A 27,082-nucleotide genomic window follows, 5' to 3' on the forward strand; every position below is an offset into this window, starting at 1 on the left:
GTGTAACAGCTATGTAGTGTCTAACACCTATGTGTAGTGTCTAACACCTATGTAGTATATATGTAGGGTGTGTAACAGCTATGTAGTGTCTATAACACATGTGTAGTGTCTAAAACCTATGTAGTGTCTAACACCTGTATGTAGTATCTATAACACCTATGCAGTATCTATGTAGGGTCTATAACACCTATATGTAGTGTCTATGTTGTGTCTTATACACCTATGTTATTCATATTGTCTCATGTTTTGTTTTATATACTATTCTTTTTACATATTGTTTTACTGAAATCAGAGTTTGCATTTGTTGGCTCTGAAAGAATTCAACTCTTGTTGTACTCTGATGCTAGGTGACTCAGTGTGTTGACATGAATAGACATACATGAATATGTAGTATGTGGTGTATAGACATACATGAATATGTGGTGTATAGACATACATGAATATTTAGTATGTGGTGTATGGATGTGAGCTGCTTGTTCTGTGTGCTGAGTGTGGCTCCACAGTGCCAGACCAGAACACCTTAGGTCAGAGGTGTCATTTTGCCCCGCAGGCTGCATTTGGTCTTTACCGAGGTCCAGAGGGCCCCACTTAAAATTGGTTATATTGCCTCGCTGTCAAAATTTGCCCATAATTATACTCTATTCATCACTTTTGGCATTTTTGATACCCCTGACTGTCTAGCTTTCATTTTGAAGTCAATAGTCTATACATGTAGATACATTAGAATTTCTACAGTTATTTTTTTATTTTAAATTACTTGAAACTGTCTGCTTTAGTAAATCAAATCAAATCAAATGTATTTATATAGCCCTTCTTACATCAGCTGATATCTCAAAGTGCTGTACAGAAACCCAGCCTAAAACCCCAAACAGCAAGCAATGCAGGTGTAGAAGCACGGTGGCTAGGAAAAACTCCCTAGAAAGGCCAAAACCTAGGAAGAAACCTAGAGAGGAACCAGGCTATGAGGGGTGGCCAGTCCTCTTCTGGCTGTGCCGGGTGGAGATTATAACAGCACATGGCCAAGATGTTCAAATGTTCATAAATGACCAGCATGGTCAAATAATAATAATCATAGTAGTTGTCGAGGGTGCAAGAAGTCAGCAACTCAAGAGTAAGTGTCAGTTGGCTTTTTCATAGCCGATCTTCGAGAGTATCTCTACCGCTCCTGCTGTCTCTAGAGAGTTGAAAACAGCAGGTCTGGGACAGGTAGCACGTCCGGTGAACAGGTCAGGGTTCCATAGCCGCAGGCAGAACAGTTGAAACTGGAGCAGCAGCATGGCCAGGTGGACTGGGGACAGCAAGGAGTCATCATGCCAGGTAGTCCTAAGGCATGGTCCTAGGGCTCAGGTCCTCCGAGAGAGAGAAAGAAAGAAAGAGAGAATAAGAGAGAGCATATTTAAATTCACACAGGACACCGGATAAGACAAGAGAAATACTCCAGATGTAACAGACTGACCCTAGCCCCCCGACACAAACTACTGCAGCATAAATACTGGAGGCTGAGACAGGAGGGGTCAGGAGACACTGTGGCTCCATCCGATGAAACCCCCGGACAGGGCCAAACAGGCAGGATATAACCCCACCCACTTTGCCAAAGCACAGCCCCCACACCACTGGAGGGATATCTCCAACCACCAACTTACCATCCTGAGACAAGGCCGAGTATAGCCCACAAAGATCTCCGCCACGGCACAACCCAAGGGGGGGCGCCAACCCAGACAGGAAGACCACGTCAGTGACTCAACCCACTCAAGTGACGCACACCTCCCAGGGAAGGCATGGAAGAACACCAGTAAGCCAGTGACTCAGCCCCTGTAATAGGGTTAGAGGCAGAGAATCCCAGTGGAGAGAGGGGAACCGGCCAGGCAGAGACAGCAAGGGCGGTTCGTTGCTCCAGCCTTTCCGTTCACCTTCACACCCCTGGGCCAGACTACACTTAATCATAGGACCTACTGATGCATCTCTCACATGGGTAGGCAGACCATTCCATAAAAATGGAGCTCTATAGGAGAAAGCCCTGCCTCCAGCTGTTTGCTTAGAAATTCTAGGGACAATTAGGAGGCCCGCGTCTTGTGACCGTAGCGTACGTGTAGGTATGTACGGCAGGACCAAATCGGAAAGATAGGTAGGAGCAAGCCCATGTAATGCTTTGTAGGTTAGCAGTAAAACCTTGAAATCAGCCCTTGCCTTAACAGGAAGCCAGTGTAGGGAGGCTAACACTGGAGTAATATGATCAAATTTTTTGGTTCTAGTCAGGATTCTAGCAGCCGTATTTAGCACTAACTGAAGTTTATTTAGTGCTTTATCCGGGTAGCCGGAAAGTAGAGCATTGCAGTAGTCCAACCTAGAAGTAACAAAAGCATGGATTAATTTTTCTGCATCATTTTTGGACAGAAAGTTTCAGATTTTTGCAATGTTACGTAGATGGAAAAAAGCTGTCCTTGAAACGGTCTTGATATGTTCTTCAAAAGAGAGATCAGGGTCCAGAGTAACGCTGAGGTCCTTCACAGTTTTATTTGAGACGACTGTACAACCATCCAGATTAATTGTCAGATTCAACAGAAGATCTCTTTGTTTCTTGGGACCTAGAAAAAGCATCTCTGTTTTGTCCGAGTTTAAAAGTAGAAAGTTTGCAGCCATCCACTTCCTTATGTCTGAAACACAGGCTTCTAGCGAGGGAAATTTTGGGGCTTCACCATGTTTCATTGAAATGTACAGCTGTGTGTCATCCGCATAGCAGTGAAATTTAACATTGTGTTTTCGAATGACATCCCCAAGAGGTAAAATATATAGTGAAAACAATAGGAACCTTAAGGAACACCGAAATTTACAGTTGAGGACAAACCATTCACAGAGACAAACTGATATCTTTCTGACAGATAAGATCTAAACCAGGCCAGAACTTGTCCATGTAGACCTATTTGGGTTTCCAATCTCTCCAAAAGAATGTGGTGATCGATGGTATCAAAAGCAGCACTAAGATCTAGGAGCACGAGGACAGACGCAGAACCTCGGTCTGACGTCATTAAAAGGTCATTTACCACCTTCACAAGTGCAGTCTCAGTGCTATGATGGGGTCTAAAACCAGACTGAAGCGTTTCGTATACATTGTTTGTCTTCAGGAAGGCAGTGAGTTGCTGCGCAACAGCTTTTTCTAAAATTTTTGAGAGGAATGGAAGATTCGAAATAGGCCGATTTAGTTTTTTATAATTTCTGGGTCAAGATTTGGCTTTTTCAAGAGAGGCTTTATTACTGCCACTTTTAGTGGTGGATAGAGAGCCGTTTATTATGTTCAACATAGGAGGGCTAAGCACAGGAAGCAGCTCTTTCAGTAGTTTAGTTGGGATAGGGTCCAGTATGCAGCTTGAAGGTTTAGAGGCCATGATTATTTTCATCATTGTGTCAAGAGATATAGTACTAAAACACTTTAGTGTCTCCCTTGATCCTAGGTCCTGGCAGAGTTGTACAGACTAAGGACAATGGAGCTTTGGAGCAATACGCCGATTTAAAGAGGAGTCCGTAATTTGCTTTCTAATGATCATGATCTTTTCCTCAAAGAAGTTCATGAATTCATTACTGCTGAAGTGAAAGCCATCCTCTCTTGGGGAATGCTGCTTTTTAGTTAGCTTTGCGACAGTATCAAAAAGAAATTTCGGATTGTTCTTATTTTCCTCAATTAAGTTGGAAAAATAGGATGATCGAGCAGCAGTGAGGGCTCTTCGATACTGCACGGTACTGTCTTTCCAAGCTAGTCGGAAGACTTCCAGTTTGGTGTGGCGCCATTTCCGTTCCAATTTTCTGGAAGCTTGCTTCAGAGCTTGTGTATTTTCTGTATACCAGGGAGCTAGTTTCTTATGACAAATGTTTTTAGTTTTTAGGGGTGCAACTGCATCTAGGGTATTGTGCAAGTTTAAATTGAGTTCCTCAGTTAGGTGGTTAACTGATTTTTGTCCTCTGATGTCCTTGGGCAGGCAGAGGGAGTCTGGAAGGGCATCAAGGAATCTTTGGGTTGTCTGAGAATTTATAGCACGACTTTAGTAGTTGATTTTTCGGTTTTACAGCTAAGAGAAGGGGTGAAGCTGGACTAAAAACAGAGCTCTCTTCTTCCAGCGGTGGTTAACATTGTTTACAAGCCCCTGGTGCAAAATGTCATTCTCCCCCTCAGAGAAACACAGCCTTGAGTGAAAACAGCAACTTATCATGTTATGGAAGTGTAGCTTTAATGTAGGATGAGAAACTGCTCTTGATATTCAAGTGTTTTGATATGGCGTACAGACCCTTTTTTATATTATCATGACTTTTCTCCCGACACTAGAAAGGATGTACTGACTTGTTTTTGACGTCACACTTTTTGTGTTGAAGATTAGTCCTAGATTAAAAGATATTTGAATCAGGTGAAGTTTGAGATGGCTGCCATGGTTGGGTCAACATTTTCTCAGATTAAGAAGAATTAGCTGAAACATTCTTGCAAACAGGATCTTGATTGATTTGACAAAAACTATTCCCTTGGTTTGGAAATTACTAAGAAAAATTCATATTATGAGGTCAAAACAACATGAATGTTCAAATAAATGAACTGCTATTTCATTTTGAAGGGAGTACCGTTAAACTCTATTTAACAGCAATTATCCCTATGCCATATCTCATGTGGTTCTGCCATTCATTTTCAAGGAGAGCTACTTACCGGGAATTACCTCCTCGAGGATCCTTTTTTCAGATAAATTATTTTTCCACCTGGACTGCTTTATGGCAGAGCTCATTTTGAATGTACCTCCCTTCATCTCTGTTGGCCGTTCAAAGAAAATGTCATGCAAGACTTGATACACCAATGACTCCTCAAACATATTGTGGTTCTTGGCCTTTCCTGTGTAATATCTTGCTATTGTCGTTTCAAAACATTGTTATAGCCAGGAGTTACTCTTTGGCTAAGTGATCCAACAGACCACTGACCATCTTGAAAGGAACTCTAAAAGGGTGGAGATGAGTGTAGGAAAATCAAATTGCTAGTCCAGAGGGTGTTTCAAGGTAACATATTGATTGTTTTAAACAACACAGACGGAGTGTAATGTGTACTTCACACATTCCTCCTTAGTGAATGGTGTGTGTTTGTGGTGGTGTGTTAGCCGTGTCGGTATGTGTGTGTATGACTGCACATGCATAGCCTCATGGGATCTGTATGACGTGCTCCTTAACTACCTTAGACCAGTGTATCCCAGCTACGTTCCTCCAGTAACCCCAACAGCACAAAAACACCTGATTCAGTTTGTCACGGGCTTGATGATTAGTTGACAAGTAGAGTCAGGTGTGCTTGTCTGGGGCCACAACAAAAACATTCACATTCCAGTTCAGGCTTCATCCGTACTAGGACGGTGGATATTGTTCGTCCTCCTGCCGCGAACTCTAGCAGGCTTGTAACTTTGCATGCATGATGTCGCACATGGCTAATTGAATGCCGAACTCTTCATTTAGCTGAAACATCAATCCATGGGTGAGTCAGACCTCTTCATTGAGACAATGCTGAAACATCAATCCATGGGAGAGTCAGTGGCACATTTTCCATTGGTGCCAAAATCAAAATTAAATAAAAGTTATCTTGCAAATTCAGCAGGCTATGGTGTGAAATAGGTTTTTAGAAGTGCTGTCTTTATTTCATTACTTATCGTTGGTGTGAAATAGGTTTTTAGAAGTGCTGTCTTTATTTCATTACTTATCGTTGGTGTGAAATAGGTTTTTAGAAGTGCTGTCTTTATTTCATTACTTATCGTTGGTGTGAAATAGGTTTTTAGAAGTGCTGTCTTTATTTCATTACTTATCGTTGGTGTGAAATAGGTTTTTAGAAGTGCTGTCTTTATTTCATTACTTATCGTTGGTGTGAAATAGGTTTTTAGAAGTGCTGTCTTTATTTCATTACTTATCGTTGGTGTGAAATAGGTTTTTAGAAGTGCTGTCTTTATTTCATTACTTATCGTTGGTGTGAAATAGGTTTTTAGAAGTGCTGTCTTTATTTCATTACTTATCGTTGGTGTGAAATAGGTTTTTAGAAGTGCTGTCTTTATTTCATTACTTATCGTTGGTGTGCTTATCAATGCGCAAGCACCTTTTTTTCTCACTCCGATTAATATTTTTTTATCATTTTATTCAATCAAATGTGTTACTTTTGCGTGAAGTTTAAAATTCATTCTGTCATTACTAAATGTGTAATGTGATATATTTTAACATTACACATTTTTTACACAGAAAAACCCATTTGATTAATAAAATATTTAGTCTGTTGTCTCCCTCAAAGGAAGTGGATGATGACACAATCTTTGCAAGAGGGAAGGAATCTGATTTCATTGGTCCTCAACTCGCAGCTTAGTCATTTAATTGAGGATAAGTGGAGTTAGTCATGAGTTAGCCTGCCCCCGGTTATCCCAAGTTGAACTCAGAGTTGACCAAACTCCTTTAAACCTGCTTCGTAGGATTCCCCTTCTGCTCTGAACCAGTTCCTATCGACACATTTACAGACAAAATACTTTACAATTTACATACTACATGTTAATGTTTTTAAGTGTGTGTGTGTGTGTGTGTGTGTGTGTGTGTGCATCTGTTACACATACGTCAGTACATACACACAACAAGTAGGTCACATGGGGGAGAGGCGTTGTGCGTTGTGTTGCTTTATTTGTTTTTTGGTAAACAAGGTTTGCTTGAGCAATATGAGATGGAACGGAGATCCAGGCACTCATGGCTCTGTATAATACTGTACATTTTCTTGAATTTGTTCTGGACTTGGGGGCTATGAAAAGACCCCTGGTGGCATGTCTGGCGGGTTAAGTGTGTTTTCACTGCTGTGTGTAAATTGACTATGCAAAGAAATTAGAATTTTCAACTCATTCATGTTTCTTAGAAAAACAAGAAGTGATGCAGTCAGTCTTTCCTCAACTCTTAGCCAAGAGAGACTGGCATGCATAGTATTAATATTAGCCTTCTAATTACAATGAAGAGCAAGACATGCCCCTCTGTTCTGTGCCAGCTGCAGCTTAACTAGGTCTTTCTTGGCAGCTCTTGACCATATGACTGGACAATAATCAAGATAAGATAAAACTAGAGCCTGCAGCACTTGCTTTCTGTGGTGTCAAAAAAGTAGAGCATCTCTTTTTTACGGCCAGACCTCTCCCCCATCTTTACAACTATTGAATCTATATGTTTTGACCATGACAATTTATAATCTAAGGTAACAACAAGTAATTTAGTCTCCTCAACTTGTTCAACAGCCACACCATTCATTACCAGATTCAGCTGAGGTCTAGAACTTAGGGAATGATTTGTACCAAATACAATGCTCTTAGTTTTAGATGTTCAGGACCAGTTTATTACTGGTCATCCATTCCAAAAATGTCTGCAACTCTTTGTTAAGGGTTTCAGTGACTTCATTAGCTGTGGTAGTTCACACAGGCTTTGTTTAATGCCAGTGTCACATCATTGGTAAAAAAAATAAGAGAAGAGGACCTAGAGAGCTGCTCTACGGTACACCACACTTTACATGTTTGACATTAGTGAAGCATCCATTAAAGAAAACCCTGAGTTCTATTTGATAGATAGCTCTGAATCCACAATATGGCAGAGGTTGAAAAGCCATAACACATACCGGTGAAATCTAACAGTACAGCTCCCACAATCTTCTTCTTCTTAATTTATTTAAACCAATCATTAGTCATTTGTGTCAGTGCAGTACATGTTGAGTGCCTTTCTCTATCAGCATGCTGAACGTCTGTTGTAAATTTGTTTACAGAGAAATAGCATTATATTTGGTCAAACACAATTTTTTCCAACTGATTGCTAAGCTGATAGGTCTGCTGTTAGAACCAGTAAAGGCCACTTTACCACTCTTGGGTAGCGGAATTACTTTGGCTTCCCTCCAGGCCTGAGGACAAAGACTTTCCTCTAGGCTCAGATTAAAGATATGACAGGTAGGAGAGGCTGTAGAGTCAGCTACCATCCTCAGTAGCTTTCCATCTACGTTGTCAATGCCAGGAGGTTTGTCATTATTGATTGATAATCATTTTTCCACCTCTCCCACTAACTTTACAAAACTCAAACTAATAATGCTTTTCTTTCGTTATTAGTTTTTTATGCATGAGTACGATGGCTCACTGTTTGTTGTTGGCAATTTGTGCCTAAATTTACCCACTTTGCAAATAAAGTAATCATTAAATGAATTGCCAACATCAAATGGTTTTGAGATGAATAACCCATCAGATTTAATGAAAGAAGGAGTTAATCTGCTCATAAATTAATTTACAGTACTTCAAACTTTTCTTTCCATCATTCTTTATATCATTGATCTTGGCTTCATAATACAGTACTATCATCACTATCACAACCACTATCATCATTATCACCACTATCATGACTATCACCACTATTATCACCATCAACATCACTATCACAACCACTACTACTATCACCACTACCACCACTACTATCATCACTAGCACCACTACCATCACTATCAACACCATCATCATCACTATCACAACCACTACCACCACTACTACCACCACCACTATCATCACTACCATCACTACTACTACCACCATCACTATCACTACTACAACCACTACTATCACTATCACCATGACTATCACCACTACCACCACTACTATCACTTTCACCATGACTATCACCACTACCATCACTTTCACCCTCACTACCACCACTACCATCCCTATCACCCTCACTACCATCACTATCACCATCACTATCACCCTCACTACCATCACTATCACCATCACTATCACCATCACTACCACCACTATCACCATCACTACCACCACTACTATCACCACTACCACCACTACTATCACCATCACTATCACCATCACTACCACCACTACCATCACCATCACTACCACCACTACTATCACCATCACTACCACCACTACCATCACCATCACTACCACCACTACTATCACCATCACTATCACCACTATCACCACCACTATCACCACTACCACCACTACTACTGTCACCATCACTACCACCACTACCATCACTATCACCATCACCACCACTATTGCCACTATCCAATTGGCTCCTGTCCTCTCCACTGACTGAACACCTGGCTCCAGCCCCTCCAGCCTGATATCAGTGAACGATACAGTAACGTTACACCACAGCATCATGAAATCAAAATACTGCCTCTCCTAAAGAATCAAAATAGGATTTATTGATAACATCAGGATTTTTTCTCCAATGTGTGAGGGCAACAAATACAAACATGGGCTGGACATCAAATTAACCAATACAAAGACTATCAATGACAGAGTAGACTATCAACGACAGAGTAGACTATCAACGACAGAGTAGGCTATCAACGAGAGAGTAGGCTATCAACGAGAGAGTAGGCTATCAACGAGAGAGTAGGCTATCAACGAGAGAGTAGGCTATCAACGAGAGAGTAGACTACTCTGTCGTAGCCTACTCTACTCTCTGGTAGAACCCAGTGTTGGACTGACCTGTCTAGAATGACCTCTGGTAGAACCCAGTGTTGGACTGACCTGTCTAGAATGATCTCTGGTAGAACCCAGTGTTGGACTGACCTGTCTAGAATGATCTCTGGTAGAACCCAGTGTTGGACTGACCTGTCTAGAATGATCTCTGGTAGAACCCAGTGTTGGACTGACCTGTCTAGAATGACCTCTGGTAGAACCCAGTGTTGGACTGACCTGTCTAGAATGACCTCTGGTAGAACCCAGTGTTGGACTGACCTGTCTAGAATGATCTCTGGGAGAACCCAGTGTTGGACTGACCTGTCTAGAATGATCTCTGGTAGAACCCAGTGTTGGACTGACCTGTCTAGAATGATCTCTGGTAGAACCCAGTGTTGGACTGACCTGTCTAGAATGACCTCTGGTAGAACCCAGTGTTGGACTGACCTGTCTAGAATGATCTCTGGTAGAACCCAGTGTTGGACTGACCTGTCTAGAATGACCTCTGGTAGAACCCAGTGTTGGACTGACCTGTCTAGAATGACCTCTGGTAGAACCCAGTGTTGGACTGACCTGTCTAGAATGATCTCTGGTAGAACCCAGTGTTGGACTGACCTGTCTAGAATTATTATAAATCTAGTACAGAGAATGCAAAGCACAATATCTAAATCAGTGGTGAGATGGCTGACTTATGTGATTTATTTTTTTATTTAACCTTTATTTAACCAGGTAGGCCAGTTGAGAACAAGTTCTCATTTACAACTGCAACCTGGCCAAGATAGAGCAAAGCAGTGCGACACAAACAACAATTACACACAGTCCTATATACAGTGTGTGCAAATGTAGTAAGATTCGGGAGGTAAGGCAATAAATAGGCCATAGTGGCAAAAATAATTACAATTTTGCAATTAAACACTGGAGTGATAGATGTGCAGAAGATGAATGTGCAAGTAGAGATACTGGGGTGCAAAGGAGTAAAAAATAAAAACAATATGGGGATGAGGTAGTTGGGTAGGCTATTTAAAGATGGGCTGTGTACAGATGCAATGATCGGTAAGCTGCTCTGACAGCTGATGCTTAAAGTTAGTGAGGGAGATATAAGACTCCAGCTTCAGTGATTTTTGCAATTCGTTCCAGTCTTTGGCAGCAGAGAACTGGAAGGAAAGGCAGCCAAAGGAGGAGTTGGCTGATGGAGTTGGCTGGTGATAACAATCAAGAATGTATGGTAACCAGTGGAATGAAAAACACTGTATGAAATACCAACATTAGGATAGCCAAATATTGTTAGTGGTTCATCATCATTATTAAACAACTCAATGCTTTCTCATGAATTCACCTGTATCCCCTCCACCCTCCTGTGTATATTTCAGACCACTTCACCCAGGTGCTGCACTGTGAACACGAGTGTGTTAGAGACCTGTCCACCCGGCCCGGTCGTCTGTCTCCCATGGAGAACTACCTGCCTCTACACTACGACTACCTGCAGTTTGCCTACTACCAGCGTGAGTAACATTACCTTACTGCACCATACTGCACCTTACTCTGCCTCTACACTACGACTACCTGCAGTTTGCCTACTACCAGCGTGAGTAACATTACCTTACTGCACTTTACTCTGCCTCTACACTATGACTACCTGCAGTTCACCTACTTCTTGAGTGAGTAACGTTACCTTACTGCACCTTACTGAACCTTACTTCACCTTACTCTGCCTCTACACTATGACTACCTGTAGTTCGCCTACTACCTGAGTGAGTAATGTTACCTTACTGAACCTTACTCTACCCTACTGCACCTTACTGAACCTTACTCTATCCTACTGCACCTTACTGAACCTTACTCTAACCTACTGCACCTTACTGAACTTTACTCTACCCTACTGCACCTTACTGAACCTTACTCTAACCTACTGCACCTTACTGAACCTTACTCTACCCTACTGCACCTTACTGAACCTTACTCTAACCTACTGCACCTTACTGAACCTTACTCTATCCTACTGCACCTTACTGAACCTTACTCTAACCTACTGCACCTTACTGAACCTTACTCTACCCTACTGCACCTTACTGAACCTTACTCTATCCTACTGCACCTTACTGAACCTTACTCTACCCTACTGCACCTTACTGAACCTTACTCTACCATAGTGCACCTTACTGAACCTTACTCTACCCTACTGCACCTTACTGAACCTTACTCTAACCTACTGCACCTTACTGAACCTTACTCTATCCTACTGCACCTTACTGAACCTTACTCTACCCTACTGCACCTTACTGAACCTTACTCTACCCTACTGCACCTTACTTAACCTTACTCTACCCTACTGCACCTTACTTAACCTTACTCTACCCTACTGCACCTTACTGAACCTTACTCTACCCTACTGCACCTTACTGAACCTTACTCTAACCTACTGCACCTTACTGAACCTTACTCTATCCTACTGCACCTTACTGAACCTTACTCTATCCTACTGCACCTTACTGAACCTTACTCTACCCTACTGCACCTTACTGAACCTTACTCTACCCTACTGCACCTTACTTAACCTTACTCTACCCTACTGCACCTTACTGAACCTTACTCTACCCTACTGCACCTTACTGAACCTTACTCTAACCTACTGCACCTTACTGAACCTTACTCTATCCTACTGCACCTTACTGAACCTTACTCTACCCTACTGAACCTTACTGAACCTTACTCTATCCTACTGCACCTTACTGAACCTTACTCTACCCTACTGAACCTTACTGAACCTTACTCTACCCTACTGAACCTTACTGACTCTTACTCTACCCTACTGCACCTTACTGACTCTTACTCTGTCCGACTGCACCTCTAAACTATGGCTGCGTCCAAAATGGCTCCCTATTCCCTATATAGTGCACTACTTTTGACCAGAGCCATTTGGACCCTGGTCTAAAGTAGTGCACTATATAGGGAATAGGGGTGGCATTTGGGATATAGGTTATTACGATTACCTGAAGTTCACCTACTACCAGCATGAGTATTACCTTACTGCACCTTACTTCACCCTGCTTGACCTTGCTTGCAGACAGGGTGTGGTGCTCAGACTACAGGGGTGGCCAACCCTCATCCTGGAGGGTTGCTGTGTATACAGACGTTTGTTGATTGACTAACACACCCACACCCATCTTTAATTAGATAAGTATTCACCTGATGACTCACACAGAGAGCTGGGAAATGCCCAGTCACAGACATTTGAAGGAGCCCTCAAAGAGAGGAAATCACAAAGAGCTGTGGAGAAGACTAGGAACTGTATTCATAAAGCTTAGAGTTAGAGTGCTGATCTAGGATCAGTTTTACCTTTTAGATTGGATGGACAGCACTCTTAATCTGTGATGTTTTGTGAATACAGGCCTACACAATCAACACCCAACAGACTAGGACCACACCTCAGTAGAGAACCACACACTGTTCCATTCAAACTCATCCAGCAACATGAATCCATTATCTGGTGTCCGTATCTAAAAATGTATGCACACATGACTGTAAGTCTCTCTAGATAAAAACGTCTGCTACATGGCATATATTATAATAGGCCGCCAGCCTTTGGTTTCATCCTAAATGGCACCCTATTCACTGTATAGTACACTACTTTTGACCAGAGTCCATCTAGAAATAGGGTGCCTAAATAGGGAATAGGGGGCCATTTGGGACGGTCTGTGTAGTCTGGGCTGATTGGGGATCAGACGTTAGAGGGAGAGAGAGACGGGTTGGCAGGACAGGACAGCACAGCAGCGGAGAGAAGGAGGGAAAAGACGATGTGATGAATACTTATGAGCTCATCAGATCATGTCTAATGCCCCTGCACCATATGTCTAATAAACCAAGTGGATCATGGGATTCTAGGAAAAACAAAGAGCTCAATGAATCATTCCCAACAGCGGCACTTACTGTGTCTTCTTCCCTACATAGTGCACTATTCCCTATATAAAGAACAGGGTACCATTTGGGACACATCTGTGTGAATACCGTGTGAATACCGTGTGAAGCTCTGCAAGGCTCTACAGTTGATGTTACTTGGAGACTGTGGGAGATGCTGTTAACATAATGAGTTATTTATATACAGTTGACGTTAGACTGTGGGAGATGCTGTTAACATAATGAGTTATTTATATACAGTTGACGTTAGACTGTGGGAGATGCTGTTAACATAATGAGTTATTTATATACAGTTGATGTTAGACTGTGAGAGATGCTGTTAACATAATGAGTTATTTATATACAGTTGATGTTAGACTGTGGGAGATGCTGTTAACATAATGAGTTATTTATATACAGGTGATGTTAGACTGTGAGAGATGCTGTTAACATAATGAGTTATTTATATACAGTTGACGTTAGACTGTGGGAGATGCTGTTAACATAATGAGTTATTTATATACAGTTGATGTTAGACTGTGAGAGATGCTGTTAACATAATGAGTTATTTATATACAGTTGATGTTAGACTGTGGGAGATGCTGTTAACATAATGAGTTATTTATATACAGTTGACGTTAGACTGTGGGAGATGCTGTTAACATAATGAGTTATTTATATACAGGTGATGTTAGACTGTGGGAGATGCTGTTAACATAATGAGTTATTTATATACAGTTGACGTTAGACTGTGGGAGATGCTGTTAACATAATGAGTTATTTATATACAGTTGATGTTAGACTGTGAGAGATGCTGTTAACATAATGAGTTATTTATATACAGTTGATGTTAGACTGTGGGAGATGCTGTTAACATAATGAGTTATTTATATACAGTTGATGTTAGACTGTGGGAGATGCTGTTAACATAATGAGTTATTTAATAGGATCTCTATGCTGTTGACAGTGAGGAGTGTCAACGCTGAGTCTATAGCAGGCTGGACTTTCGAGGCAAAGGATAGATTTTCAGTCAGGTTTAAATGCAAAGGCCTTGTTACCCTTTGAGATCATATGGGATTTAAGTTTAAAGTATATGTCTAACTTTTAAATGGGGGAGAGAGGTAAAGAGAGAGAGAGACAGATTGAGAAAAAAGAGCAAGAAAAACTGTCTTAAATGTTCCAAAATGTTTTTCATTGTCTATTGCAATGTTTCATGTCATGCCAATAAACATTTTTAAATTGTTAAAATGGAAATTGAGCGAGAGAGAGAATGTGCAGTCATCCATCAAGTCTCTAATCGCTTGTTAGAAAGACAAGTCTCCTCACTCAGCAGCCTCTCATTGCTCTGCGGGAAGCTGTTTCCTCAATGATCCGTACGGTGACAGTGTAGTTTTTATGGCCTGAAAGCCCCTCGCTGTTTAAGACCTGTGAACCAGGGGAACCTGAGGAGATGTGCTGACCACAGAAACACTCGCTGCCTCTGCCCCTCCAAGAAGTGGTTTCAGAGCCAAGCTGCTTTACAAGCTAGTAAAGCGCACGTGTGTCAGGGTGTATGTGTGTGTGTGTGTGTGGGGGGTGTACAGTGTGTGTTACTAGCAAGTCACTACTCGCTGTAAGATCTTTAGATACAGCAGATATACTGCACGTCCTCCTCACACCTCCCCAGTCCCACCAGCCATCCTCCCCAGTCCCACCAGCCATCCTCCCCAGTCCCACCAGCCATCCTCCCCAGTCCCACCAGCCATCCTCCCCAGTCCCACCAGCCATCCTCCCCAGTCCCACCAGCCATCCTCCCCAGTCCCACCAGCCATCCTCCCCAGTCCCACCAGCCATCCTCCCCAGTCCCACCAGCCATCCTCCCCAGTCCCACCAGCCATCCTCCCCAGTCCCACCAGCCATCCTCCCCAGTCCCACCAGCCATCCTCCCCAGTCCCAGTTCCCTCCTAGCCTGGAGCAGCGGTGTGGGAGTGCGTGTCTGTGTTTCCACTATCTCACCCAGCCTCTGACTGCCTGTCACTGTTCTACAGTCTTGCTCCAGTGTGCTCATGGTTCTGGAATGTTCAGCTGCTAGACTTCCAAAAGCTCCAGACACACATCTCATCCTAGGCCTACGGGGCTTTGTTAGATGTGGCTCTGTCTGTGCTGACCTGTATGAGTGGGAAAACTCTCTTCCTCAACGGTGCAGAAAGTGTAAAGTAGCAAAACTATCCATATACATTAGTGCACTCTGTAGGGAACAGGATGCCATTGGGGACGCAGCCTTACAGGGTAGTTCAGGGAGGGAGTCTGAGGTCTGGTGACAGGTCCTCACACCTAATTCTATTGATCATGTTTCTCTCTCTTTGTTCATCTCGCTCTCTTTTTCTCACTCCTTACCCCCTTCTTTCAATTTCAGTATTCGATTCCATGTTCAATGTTCAGCTTTATTGCCATAGTAGGAACAAGCCAGTGTCGCCAAAGCAACACAACACAGTAATATCTATCTACCTGATAATGTGCACTTTCTCTCACTCTGTCTCTCCAGTCAATTTCAATATTCAATACCGTTTTCAATTCAAACAAGCTTTATCGACACAAGAACCTCACAACGTTGCCAAACAATACAACAGAACAAAACACTACTGTCCATTTCATAATGTCTTCTTTATCTCTCTGTCTCTCCAGTTAACATGGTGGAGGAGGCCTTGGAGTGCGCCCAGTCCTACCTGCTGTTCCACGAGGGGGACGAGTTTATGACAGAAAACGTGGAGTACTATAGAGAGGCTATAGGTCACGACCTCAAACCCCGGGAGGTAAGACCTTAGCTCTTAGCTCTGTTCCCGATATAGTGCACTACTATTAACCAGGACCCATATGGGCTATTCCCTATATAGTACACTACTATTAACCAGGACCCATATGGGCTATTCCCTATATAGTACACTACTATTAACCAGGACCCATATGGGCTATTCCCTATATAGTACACTACTATTAACCAGGACCCATATGGGCTATTCCCTATATAGTACACTACTATTAACCAGGACCCATATGGGCTATTCCCTATATAGTACACTACTATTAACCAGGACCCATATGGGCTATTCCCTATATAGTGCACTACTATTAACCAGGACCCATATGGGCTATTCCCTATATAGTACACTACTATTAACCAGGACCCATATGGGCTATTCCCTATATAGTACACTACTATTACCCAGGACCCATATGGGCTATTCCCTATATAGTACACTACTATTAACCAGGACCCATATGGGCTATTCCCTATATAGTACACTACTATTAACCAGGACCCATATGGGCTATTCCCTATATAGTGCACTACTATTAACCAGGACCCATATGGGCTATTCCCTATATAGTACACTACTATTAACCAGGACCCATATGGGCTATTCCCTATATAGTACACTACTATTAACCAGGACCCATATGGGCTATTCCCTATATAGTACACTACTATTAACCAGGACCCATATGGGCTATTCCCTATATAGTACACTACTATTAACCAGGACCCATATGGGCTATTCCCTATATAGTACACTACTATTAACCAGGACCATAAGAGCTTTTGTAACTTGCATAATTTGTGTTTACTGGGAATGTAAATGTGGCAGTAATTCAGAGCAGACATTGGGGACAGTATGCATTCCACATGGGACACAGCTGTCTACATAAGGAACAAGGTTCTATTTAGGACAGTATGCATTCCACATGGGACACAGCTGTCTACATAAAGAACAAGGTTCTATTTAGGACAGTATGCATTCTACATGGGACATAGCTGTCTACATAAGGAACAAGGTTCTATTTAGGACAGTATGCATTCTACATGGGACACAGCTGTCTACATAGGGAACAAGCTTATTTTTAGGACAGTATGCATTCTACATGGGACACAGCTGTCTACATAGGGAACAAGGTTCTATTTAGGACAGTATGCATTCTACATGGGACACAGTGTCATGTTCTTCAAAATGAGCGGACCAAGACGTAGCGTAAATGGAGTTCCACATCTTTCTAATACTAAGTGAAACTAGAAGCAAAACCACAAAACTTATAGAACGTGAAGTCGTAGTGCCCAAACACACTAACACAAACAATATCCCACAACCAAGGTGGGAACAATGGGGAACTTAAGTATGACCCCCAATTAGAGACAACGATAATCAGCTGCCTCTAATTGGGAACCAAACGAAGCTCACCAACATAGAAATAGGAAAAACTAGAACACCCCCTAGTCACGCCCTGACCTACTACACCATAAAGAACCAAGGAATCTCTATGGTCAGGGCGTGACAGTACCCCCCTCCCCCCCCCACCCAAAGGTGCGGACTCTGGCTGCAAAACCTGAAACCAAATGGGGAGGATAGGGGGGGTGACTAGAACCGGCCATGGTGCCGGGCTGAACGCCGTGCCTGGACTGGGCACCGGCGCAGAGGAAGGCTCCTGCCATGGAGCGGGACCGGACACCGTGCCTGGACTGGGCATCGGCGCAGAGGAAGGCTCCGGCCATGGAGTGAGACTGGACGCCTTGCCTGGAAGCTCCTGGCCGTTGACCGTCCCGGGAAGCTCCGGGCCGTTGACCGTCCCTGGAAGCTCCGGACCGTCGCCGGAGGTTCCGGGCCGTGGACCGTCGCCGGAGGTTCCGGACCATCGCCGGAGGCTCCGGGCCGTTGAACGTCGCCGGAAGGTCCGGGCCGTTGACCATCCCTGGAAACTCCGGACCGTCGCTGGAGGTTCCGGGCCGTGGACCGTCGCCGGAGGTTCCGGGCCGTGGACCGTCGCCGGAGGTTCCGGGCCGTCGCCAGAGGCTCTGGACCGTGAATGCGCACTGGAGGCCTAGTGAGTGGAGCCGGCACAGGTGGCACCGGACTGGTGACACGCACTTCAGGGCGAGTGCGGGGAGCTGGCACAGGACGTACCGGACTGGGGAGGCGCACTGGAGGTCTGGTGCGTGGAGCCGGCACCGGTTTGGTGACACGCACTTCAGGGTTAGTGCGGGGAGCAGGCACAGGACGTACCGGACTGGGGAGGCGCACTGGAGACCTGGTGCGTGGAGCCGGCACAGGTTGTACCAGACTGGTAACACGCTCTTCAGGGCCAATGCTGTGCCGAACACACCAAACCAACATCTCTCTCCCAACTTCTCCATTGCCTCCCTGACGGTCTCTGGCTCTTCAGGGTGAGTGCAGGGAACCGGCACAGGACGTACCGGGCTGGGGAGGCGCACTGGTGGCCTGGTGCGTGGAGCCAGCACAGATGGTACCGGGCAGAGAAGGCGCTCTTCAGCGCGCCTCCGCTGCAGCATACTCCTCGCCAAAACCTCTCTCCGGTATCCCTCGTTGAACTCCTCCAGAGATTGCCATTCGGGCTCTGGCACTCCCCGCTGCTCCGCCGACTGCTTTATGTGCCCCCAACACCCAACAAATGGGGTTTCTGTGGCCGTGGTCCCCGGCGTTGTTGCTGTCTCCCTACGCTCCTTGGCGACTCCCGCCAAGGAAGGATCTCGTGTCCTCCCATGATTTCCTCCCAAGTCCAACTCACTTTCTCCTCCACCGCACGCTGCTTGGTCCTTTCTTGGTGGGATATTCTGTCACGATCGTGAGGATAGACGGACCAAGGCGCAGTGTGAATTGAGTTCCACATCTTTTTAATACAAAGTGAAACTAGAAGCAAAACAACAAAACTTACAAAGAACGTGAAGTCGTAGTGCCCAAACACACTAACACAAACAATATCCCACAACGCAGGTAGGAACAATGGGGAACTTAAGTATGATCCCCAATTAGAGACAACGATAATCAGCTGCCTCTAATTGGGAACCATACCATGCTCACCAACATAGAAATAGGAAAAACTAGAACACCCCCTAGTCACGCCCAGACCTACTACACCATAGAGAACCAAGGGCTCTCTATGGTCAGGGCGTGACAGTACCCCCCCCCCCCCAAAGGTGCGGACTCTGGCCACAAAACCTGAAACCAAATGGGGAGGGTAGGGGGGTGACTAGATCCGGCCATGGCGCCGGGCTGGACTGGGCATCGGCGCAAAGGAGGGCTCCGGCCATGGAGCTGGGCTGGAGGCCGTGCCTGGACTGGACACCGGCGCAGTCGTGTGACACACAGCTGTCTACATAGGGAACAAGGTTCTATTTAGTACAGTATGCATTCCACATGGGACACAGCTGTCTTCATAGGGAACAAGGTTATATTTAGTACCATATGCATTCTACATGGGACACAGCTGTCTACATAGGGAACAAGGTTATTTTTAGGACAGTGTGCATTCTACATGGGACACAGCTGTCTACATAGGGAACAAGGTTCTATTTAGGACAGTATGCATTCTACATGGGACACAGCTGTCTACATAAGGAACAAGGTTCTATTTAGGACAGTGTGCATTCTACATGGGACACAGCTGTCTACATAGGGAACAAGGTTCTATTTAGTACAGTATGCATTCTACATGGGACAATGCGTGCCAGCGGACATTCTGTGCAGCTTATGACTGGTCAGTACTAGTGTGTTTGTATTCCTCAAACCTTCATTCCATATCAATTCAATTTAACAGGTTTTATTGGCATGGAAAACATATCATTGCCAGAGCAAGTGAGGTAGATGATAAACAAAAGTGAAATAAACATATATTTTTTTTTATAGTAAACATTCACTCACAAGTTCCAAAACTAAAGACATTTCAAATGTCATATTATGTATATATACAGTGTTGTAACGATGTGCAAATAGTTCAAGTACAAAAGGGAAAATAAATAAACATAAATATGGGTTGTATTTACAATGGTGTTTGTTCTTCACTGGTTTCCCTTTTCTTGTGGCAACAGGACACATCTTACTGCTGTGATGGCACACTGTGGTATTTCACCCAGTAGATATTGGATTTTATCAAAATTGGGTTTGTTTTTTCGAATTCTTTGTGGGTCTGTGTAATCTGAGGTAAATATCTGTCTCTAATATGGTCATACATTTGGCAGGAGGTTAGGAAGTGCAGCTCAGTTTCCACCTCATTTTGAAGGCAGTGTGCATTTAGCCTGTCTTCTCTTGAGAGCCAGGTATGCCTATGGTGGCCTTTCTCAATTGCAAGGCTATGCTCACTGAGTCTGTACATAGTCAAAGCGTTCCTTAAGTTTGGGTCAGTCACAGTGATCAGGTATTCTGCCACTGTGTTCTCTCTGTTTAGGGCCAAATAGCATTCTAGTTTGCTCTGTTTTTTTGTTAATTCTTTCCAATGTGTCAAGTAATTATCTTTTTGCTTTCTCATGATTTGGTTGGGTCTAATTGTGTTGCTGTCCTGGGGCTCTGTAGGGCCTGTTCGTGTTTGTGAACAGAGCCCCAGGACCAGCTTACTTAGGGGACTCTTCTCCAGGTTCATTTCTCTGTAGGTGATGGCTTTGTTATGGAAGGTTTGGGAATCGCTTCCTTTTAGGTGGTTGTAGAATTTAACGGCTCTTTTCTGGATTTGATTATTACCGGGTATCGGCCCAATTCTGCTCTGCATGCATTATTTAGAGTTTTATGTTGTACACAGAGGATATTTTTGCAGAATTCTACATGCAGAGTCTCAATTTGGTGTTTGTCCCATTTTGTGAATTCCTTGTTGGTGAGCGGACCCCAGACCTCACAACCATAAAGGGCAATGGGTTCTATAACTGATTCAAGTATTTTTAGCCAGATCCTAATTGGTATGTCAAATGTTATGTTCCTTTTGATGGCATAGAAGGCCTTTCTTGCCTTGTCTCTCAGATCGTTCACAGCTTTGTGGAAGTTACCTGTGGTGCTGATGTTTAGACCAAGGTATGTATAGTTTTTGTGTGCTCTAGGGCATTGGTGCCTAGATGGAATTAGTATTTGTGGTCCCGGCGACTGGACCTTTTTTGGAACACCATTATTTTGGTCTTACTGAGATTTACTGTCAGGGCCCAGGTCTGGCAGAATCTGTGTAGAAGATCTAGGTGCTGCTGTAGGCCTTCCTTGGTTGGTGACAGACGCACCAGATCATCAGCACACAGTAAACATTTGACTTTTGACAGATTCTAGTAGGGTGAGGCCGGGTGCTGTAGACTGTTCTATTTCTAGCTTCATTTTGTACTCTTTTCTTGCCTTATTATTTTTGACTTACAGAGGGTACTGTATTTTAATTACCTCTGAACAGCGGGAGGCAGCTTCAAAACCCTCTGCATTTGGTTGGGGTAGCCTGTTTGATTCTCCTGCCATCGTTGGGCTAAAGGGCTTTGACACCTCTCACTTGACACGTCAGTGCTAATTGAAGATGTATCTCTTTGTCCTAGCAAGCTTGGTAGCCTAACTTAGCATTCAGTCCTTATAAAGTAAAATCTATCGTTGTAATATATTTTTCTTCTTGGCTTTTGAAAGTAAAAAAATAGCTTCAGACTAAACATTAGTCACTCAGTTCCAGGTTGGATGTTGTTTTCAGTTTGTTTGCCAGAGCATTTGCTGTATAGCTTGGGCCTTCCAGGAAATTCTATAATTCCGTCCAAAATCAGGTTATAGGTTTGGAGTTTTGATTTGAAGTGAAGGTTATGTTGTGGAGGGTAGCATCCTGTATGTGTCCCTGCCAAAAAATACAAGTTTATCTATCTCTAAATCTATCTTTTTTTAAGAACATGCTGAAAAATGCAGGAGCTCATCTGCTCATCTGCTCATGACATCTCTGTCTCTCTCTGTCCCTTGCTATCTCTCTCGCTCTCTCCCCCTTTCTCTCTCTCATACTCGTCTCACTCTCTCCCTCCTTCCCCCTCTCTGTCTCTCTATGTCTCTCTCTCTCCCTCTCATGTCTCTGTCTCTCTCTCTGACTCTCTCTGTCTCTCTCTCTCTCTCTCTCTCTCTCTCTCCCTCATGTCTCTGTCTCTCTCTCTCTCTCTCTCTCTCTCTCTGTCGCTCTCTCTTTCCCGCTTTCACACTCTCTCTCCCCCCTTTCTTCCCCCATTCTCCCTCTCCCCCTTTCTCCCTCTCGCTCGCTCTCTCTTTTTCTCTCTCCTGCTCTCTCCCGCTCTCTCTCTCTCTCTCTCCCGCTTTCACTCCCTCTCCTCTCTCTCTCTCCCTCCCCCCTTTCTCCCTCTCTTGCTCTCTCTCTCTTTGTCTCTCTCGCTTTCTTTTTCTCTCTCCTGCTCTCTCTCTCTGTCTCTCTGAGGACTCAGGGACCTCATTTACTCAGTATAGAGCAGTAGAGAGCTGTGGTCTGCCTCCCTGCCAAATAGACCTTTCAGCAACAGGGAGTAGGGGGAAATCATGTCCCAATGCCCACAGAAACTCACTGAAACAATTTAGGAGCTGTATGCATTACAAGTGAAAAGAGGATTTTTCTGGCAACCACAAACGCTACTGGCTGCTCGGGTTTCATAACAAAGCGTCACTCCTTTTCGTCTATTGCAGATCTTCGCCCATTCTTTCCCTCATTCTCCCTCTCCTCCTCTCCTCTCCTACTCCCAGCTACTATAATGTAAGTCCAAGACAAGCCTTTTTTATCGGGTCAGGTCCATGCTTAAGAGACGTCAGGCTGCGTTCCTGCCACTCCAGTCACAGCAGTCCTCCTTTAAGGCCCTGCCAGAAAGAACTAGTAAAAAGCTAATCTGTGAAATGCTGAGAGGGCAATATAGCACAGCCCATTGGGTCCATCACTGAGGAGAGGAGAGGATGGTACCCCCCCACTGGGTCATGCCTGTAGGATGCTTGGCAGCTGAAAAGGAAGTAGGGATGTACGTACGGGGGTATAGTACTACAGATGTGTAGTGGTTAGGGTCTTCCTAAACGTTATGCTTCAAAGGAGATTCAATAGATAGGTGATGTGCTAAGTCAAAATGGATTTAACCTTGGAGATTAACAGCCCAACACCTGTGTGTCTCCAGAAGGCTGAGTGGTACCTGCGGCGCCATAGGCAGGAGCTGGAGCTACTGATGATTGGCAGTGAGAACATGCACGTGGAGCTGTCAGAGGGGGTGAGTAGTACGATGAGGACCAATGGCAACCTAGTCTCTTATTGGAACTCTTTGGCCTGTCTGTAAAACTTGTGAATGGCTTTCCTGACTAATGAAAGAGCTTGGGCCGTATGAAGCGTCTCATAGTAGGAGCGCTGATTTAGGATCAGTTTTTGCTTTTTAAATTACAAAATGAATAAGATAGCATGGATGGGGGAGGACCTGATCCTAGATCAGCACTCCTACTCTGAGACACTTGATTCATACTGTGTAGCACAGTAACAGGTGCCTGGTAGTTACACCATTACTCCCTCAGCACACAGCACCGCCTGGTGGCCATGATGGAGAACCGTTGGTGCTGTGTGCTGCATCATTTCCATGTTGTGGACATTTTCTGATCTGTCAATGTTTTCCTTGTAGCATTACTGGACCAGCACAGGAGGCAGAGAGGATTCTAACAGGTGAGCAAGCCCTGAAATATCCCCTTGGAAATGTTCAATAGTTATAATATTTAAAAATAAATTGTATATCTTACGAAGATATGATGCGTTTTACATAGACCGCTAGTAAAACCAGGCTGTATCACATCAGGCCGTGATTGGGAGTCCCATAAGGCGGCGCACAATTGGCCCAGCGTCGTCTGGGTTTGGCCGGGGTAGGCCGTCATTGTAAATAAGAATTTGTTCTTAACTGACGTGCCTAGTTAAATAAAGGTTAAATAAAGAATCTATCTATCTGAATACTTCAATATGTGGTACTTTGAACTGGAGTACTTTGTCTTCTATAAAATTGCACTGACATCTACTGCATACTTCCAGTATGGCAGCCTATATGATGTCACTAGTCTCGTAGTTACTCCTTGACGAGAGACAAAGAAAGGTGTATTTCAGCTGTATTGATGGTCTCCGCCTTATTTAAATGAACTTGATGTACTGACCATACTCTGTTCTTCCATTCCCCCTGCAGGATCCCTTCTGGTACTGATGGATGGATGGAGTACGTGCCCATCTCAGAGAAGAAGAACTTCACCCTGGCCCCGCCACAGGAGCTCAGAGAAGGTACGTCCACATCCTCTGTTCTCTTCACAACTGCTCAAATGTAATGGAATTATTCAATTAGAGTTGACAAAGACATGAGCAAAAAAGGTAATGCCTCAAAATGTTACCATTTGGTAAACTCAGGCCCCCTTTCCAGCGTTGGGGAACGTCCTCCTGTTGGTGTAGAGAACAATTAGCAGGTTAAAAGATTATTTCCTGCAACTCTACACATTTTGTCATGGGGTTCAGAGAACATTTAGCCATTTTTAAGCTCATTTTCTCAGTGTACTCATGTGATATTTGAGTGGACTCAAACATTACAACAAAATCTATGGACTTAAAAACCTAGCTAAAAAACCCTGCTGACATGGGCTAGTTGATCTGCACATGTCTGACAAGTTATAAATAGCTCTCTAAGGTATGCAATGACTGACATGACAAGAGGAAAACGGATTATTCACTACCCAGTTTCAAAATGGCAACCTTTGTATTGTACTATTGCAAGAGGAAGTTGAAAGCCGGACTGGGTTCTTTTCTGGGGGGGGCAACAGTTTGGGAACCACTGCCATTGAGGGGTTAACACGTTTCCTGATCCTCTGTGCTGGTCTGTGTGTTCTGTAGGAGGGCCCCTGGTGTATGACAGTGTGCAGCTGATCCAGAACTCACAGGCCCTGAACGGAACTCAGAGGGTTCTCCTGGATGATGTCATGTCTGTGGAGGAGTGCGCCGAGCTCAAAAACCTGGCCCATGTAAGAGAATTGATATTAAACATATATTAACTACAGTCGATTTGATGTATTTTATCATATTTACACTGGGAACAGTATCGACGTATACACTGTGTGGACACGGTGACTGGGTTCATCAGGAAATGCATAGAGGATGTTGTTCCTACTGTGTCGATTACAACTTATCCAAACCAAAAACACTTGAATCATGGCAGTATTCACACAAAACTGAAAGCGCGTTACACCGCATTTAACCAAAAATCTCATTTTATTGGTCACATACACATGGTTAGCAGATGTTATTGTGAGTGTAGCGAAATGCTTAACCACGGCAAGATGACTGGGAATACGTGTACAAACAGACCAGCTATGCCCTCCGTAAGGCAATCAAATAGGCAAAATGACAGTACAGGGACAAAGTGGAGTCGCAATTCAACGGCTTAGACACGAAACACGTGGCAGGGACTCCATACAACTACTGACTCTAAGGGGAAAGCCTGCCGTATCGCGGACACCATCGCCTCGCTCCCGGACAAGTTCAACACCTTCACTCTCTTCGAGGAAAACAACACAGTGCCGCTCGCGAGGACTGTGGGCTCCCGCCGCTCGCGAGGACTGTGGGCTCCCGCCGCTCGCGAGGACTGTGGGCTCCCGCCGCTCGCGAGGACTGTGGGCTCCCGCCGCTCGCGAGGACTGTGGGCTCCCGCCGCTCGCGAGGACTGTGGGCTCCCGCCGCTCGCGAGGACTGTGGGTTCCCGATCTTTGTAGCATGTTAACCCTTGCTAGGCTGCCGGCCCAGACGGCATCCCAAGCCCCGCCCTCAGAGCATGTGCAGACCAGCTGACTGGAGTGTTTACGGACATATTCAATCTCCCTATCTCAGTCTGTGGTCCCCGCTTGCTTCAAGATGTCCACCATTGTTCTTGTAACCAAGAAAGCAAAGGTAACTGAACTAAATGACTATAGCCCCGTAGCACTCACTTCTGTAATCATGAAGTGCTTTGAGAGGCTGGTTAACTTCTTTTGGCTCAAATCCCGTTAACGGGATCGATTTGACAACAGCCAGTGAAATTGCAGAGCGCCAAATTCAAACAACAGAAATCTAAATATTCACTTACCTTTGATGATCTTCATCGGAATGCACTCCCAGGGATCCCAGTTCCACAATAAATGTTCATTTTGTTCGATAAAGCCCATCATTTATGTCCAAACCCCTCCTTTTTGTTTGCGCGTCTAGTTCACTAATCCAAATGCACAAACCGTGGGCACTAAGTCCTGACGAAAACTATAAAAAGTTCCATTACAGTTCGTAGAAACATGTCAAACGATGTATATAATCAATCTTTAGGATGTTTTTATCATAAATCTTCAATAATATTCCAACCGGACAATTCCGTTGTCATTAGAAAGGAAAGGGAACGGAGCTCGCGCTTCACGGCCGCGAGCAATAAACAACTCATAGCTTTCAGCTGAGGCACTTACTGTGACTGGTCTTATTCACTCCCCTTTCACAATAGAAGCCTGAAACAACTTTCTAAAGACTGTTGACATCTAGTGGAAGCCTTGTGAACTGACCCCATTTACACTGGATATTGGATACACAATCACTTGAAAAACTACAAACCTCAGATTTCCCACTTCCTGGTTGGATTTTTCTCAGGTTTTTGCCTGCCATATGAGTTCTGTTATACTCACAGACATTATTTTAACAGTTTGGAAACTTTAGAGTGTTTTCTATCCAAATCCACTAATTATATGCATATTATTATATGCATATTATAGCTTCTGGGCCTGAGTAACAGTCAGTTTACTTTGGGCACGCTTTTCATCCGGACGTGAAAATACTGCCCCCTTGCATAACAGGTTAAGGGTCATATCACCTCTACCTTACCTGACACCCTAGACCCACCACAATTTGCATACCTCCCCAACAGATCCACGGACGACGCAATCGCCATCGCACTGCACACTACCCTATCCCAC

The 27,082-nt window shown here is 44.2% G+C and overlaps 1 protein-coding gene across 1 annotated transcript in view; it reads left to right on the top strand.

Moving 5' to 3' along the window:
- The window catches only part of p3h2 (prolyl 3-hydroxylase 2), a 115,157-nt gene that overhangs the window by 77,081 nt on the left and 10,994 nt on the right, over nucleotides 1-27,082 (top strand). Inside the window, exons 4-9 of the mRNA XM_029695581.1 lie at nucleotides 10,844-10,975; nucleotides 16,032-16,159; nucleotides 23,266-23,355; nucleotides 23,755-23,795; nucleotides 24,301-24,392; nucleotides 24,993-25,120. Of these exons, the coding sequence (XP_029551441.1) occupies nucleotides 10,844-10,975; nucleotides 16,032-16,159; nucleotides 23,266-23,355; nucleotides 23,755-23,795; nucleotides 24,301-24,392; nucleotides 24,993-25,120 (611 nt within the window). The remainder of the gene's footprint in view (nucleotides 1-10,843; nucleotides 10,976-16,031; nucleotides 16,160-23,265; nucleotides 23,356-23,754; nucleotides 23,796-24,300; nucleotides 24,393-24,992; nucleotides 25,121-27,082) is intronic.

Source organism: Salmo trutta, chromosome 17 (genome assembly GCF_901001165.1).
Source record: "Salmo trutta chromosome 17, fSalTru1.1, whole genome shotgun sequence".
NCBI classification, from domain to species: domain Eukaryota; kingdom Metazoa; phylum Chordata; class Actinopteri; order Salmoniformes; family Salmonidae; genus Salmo; species Salmo trutta.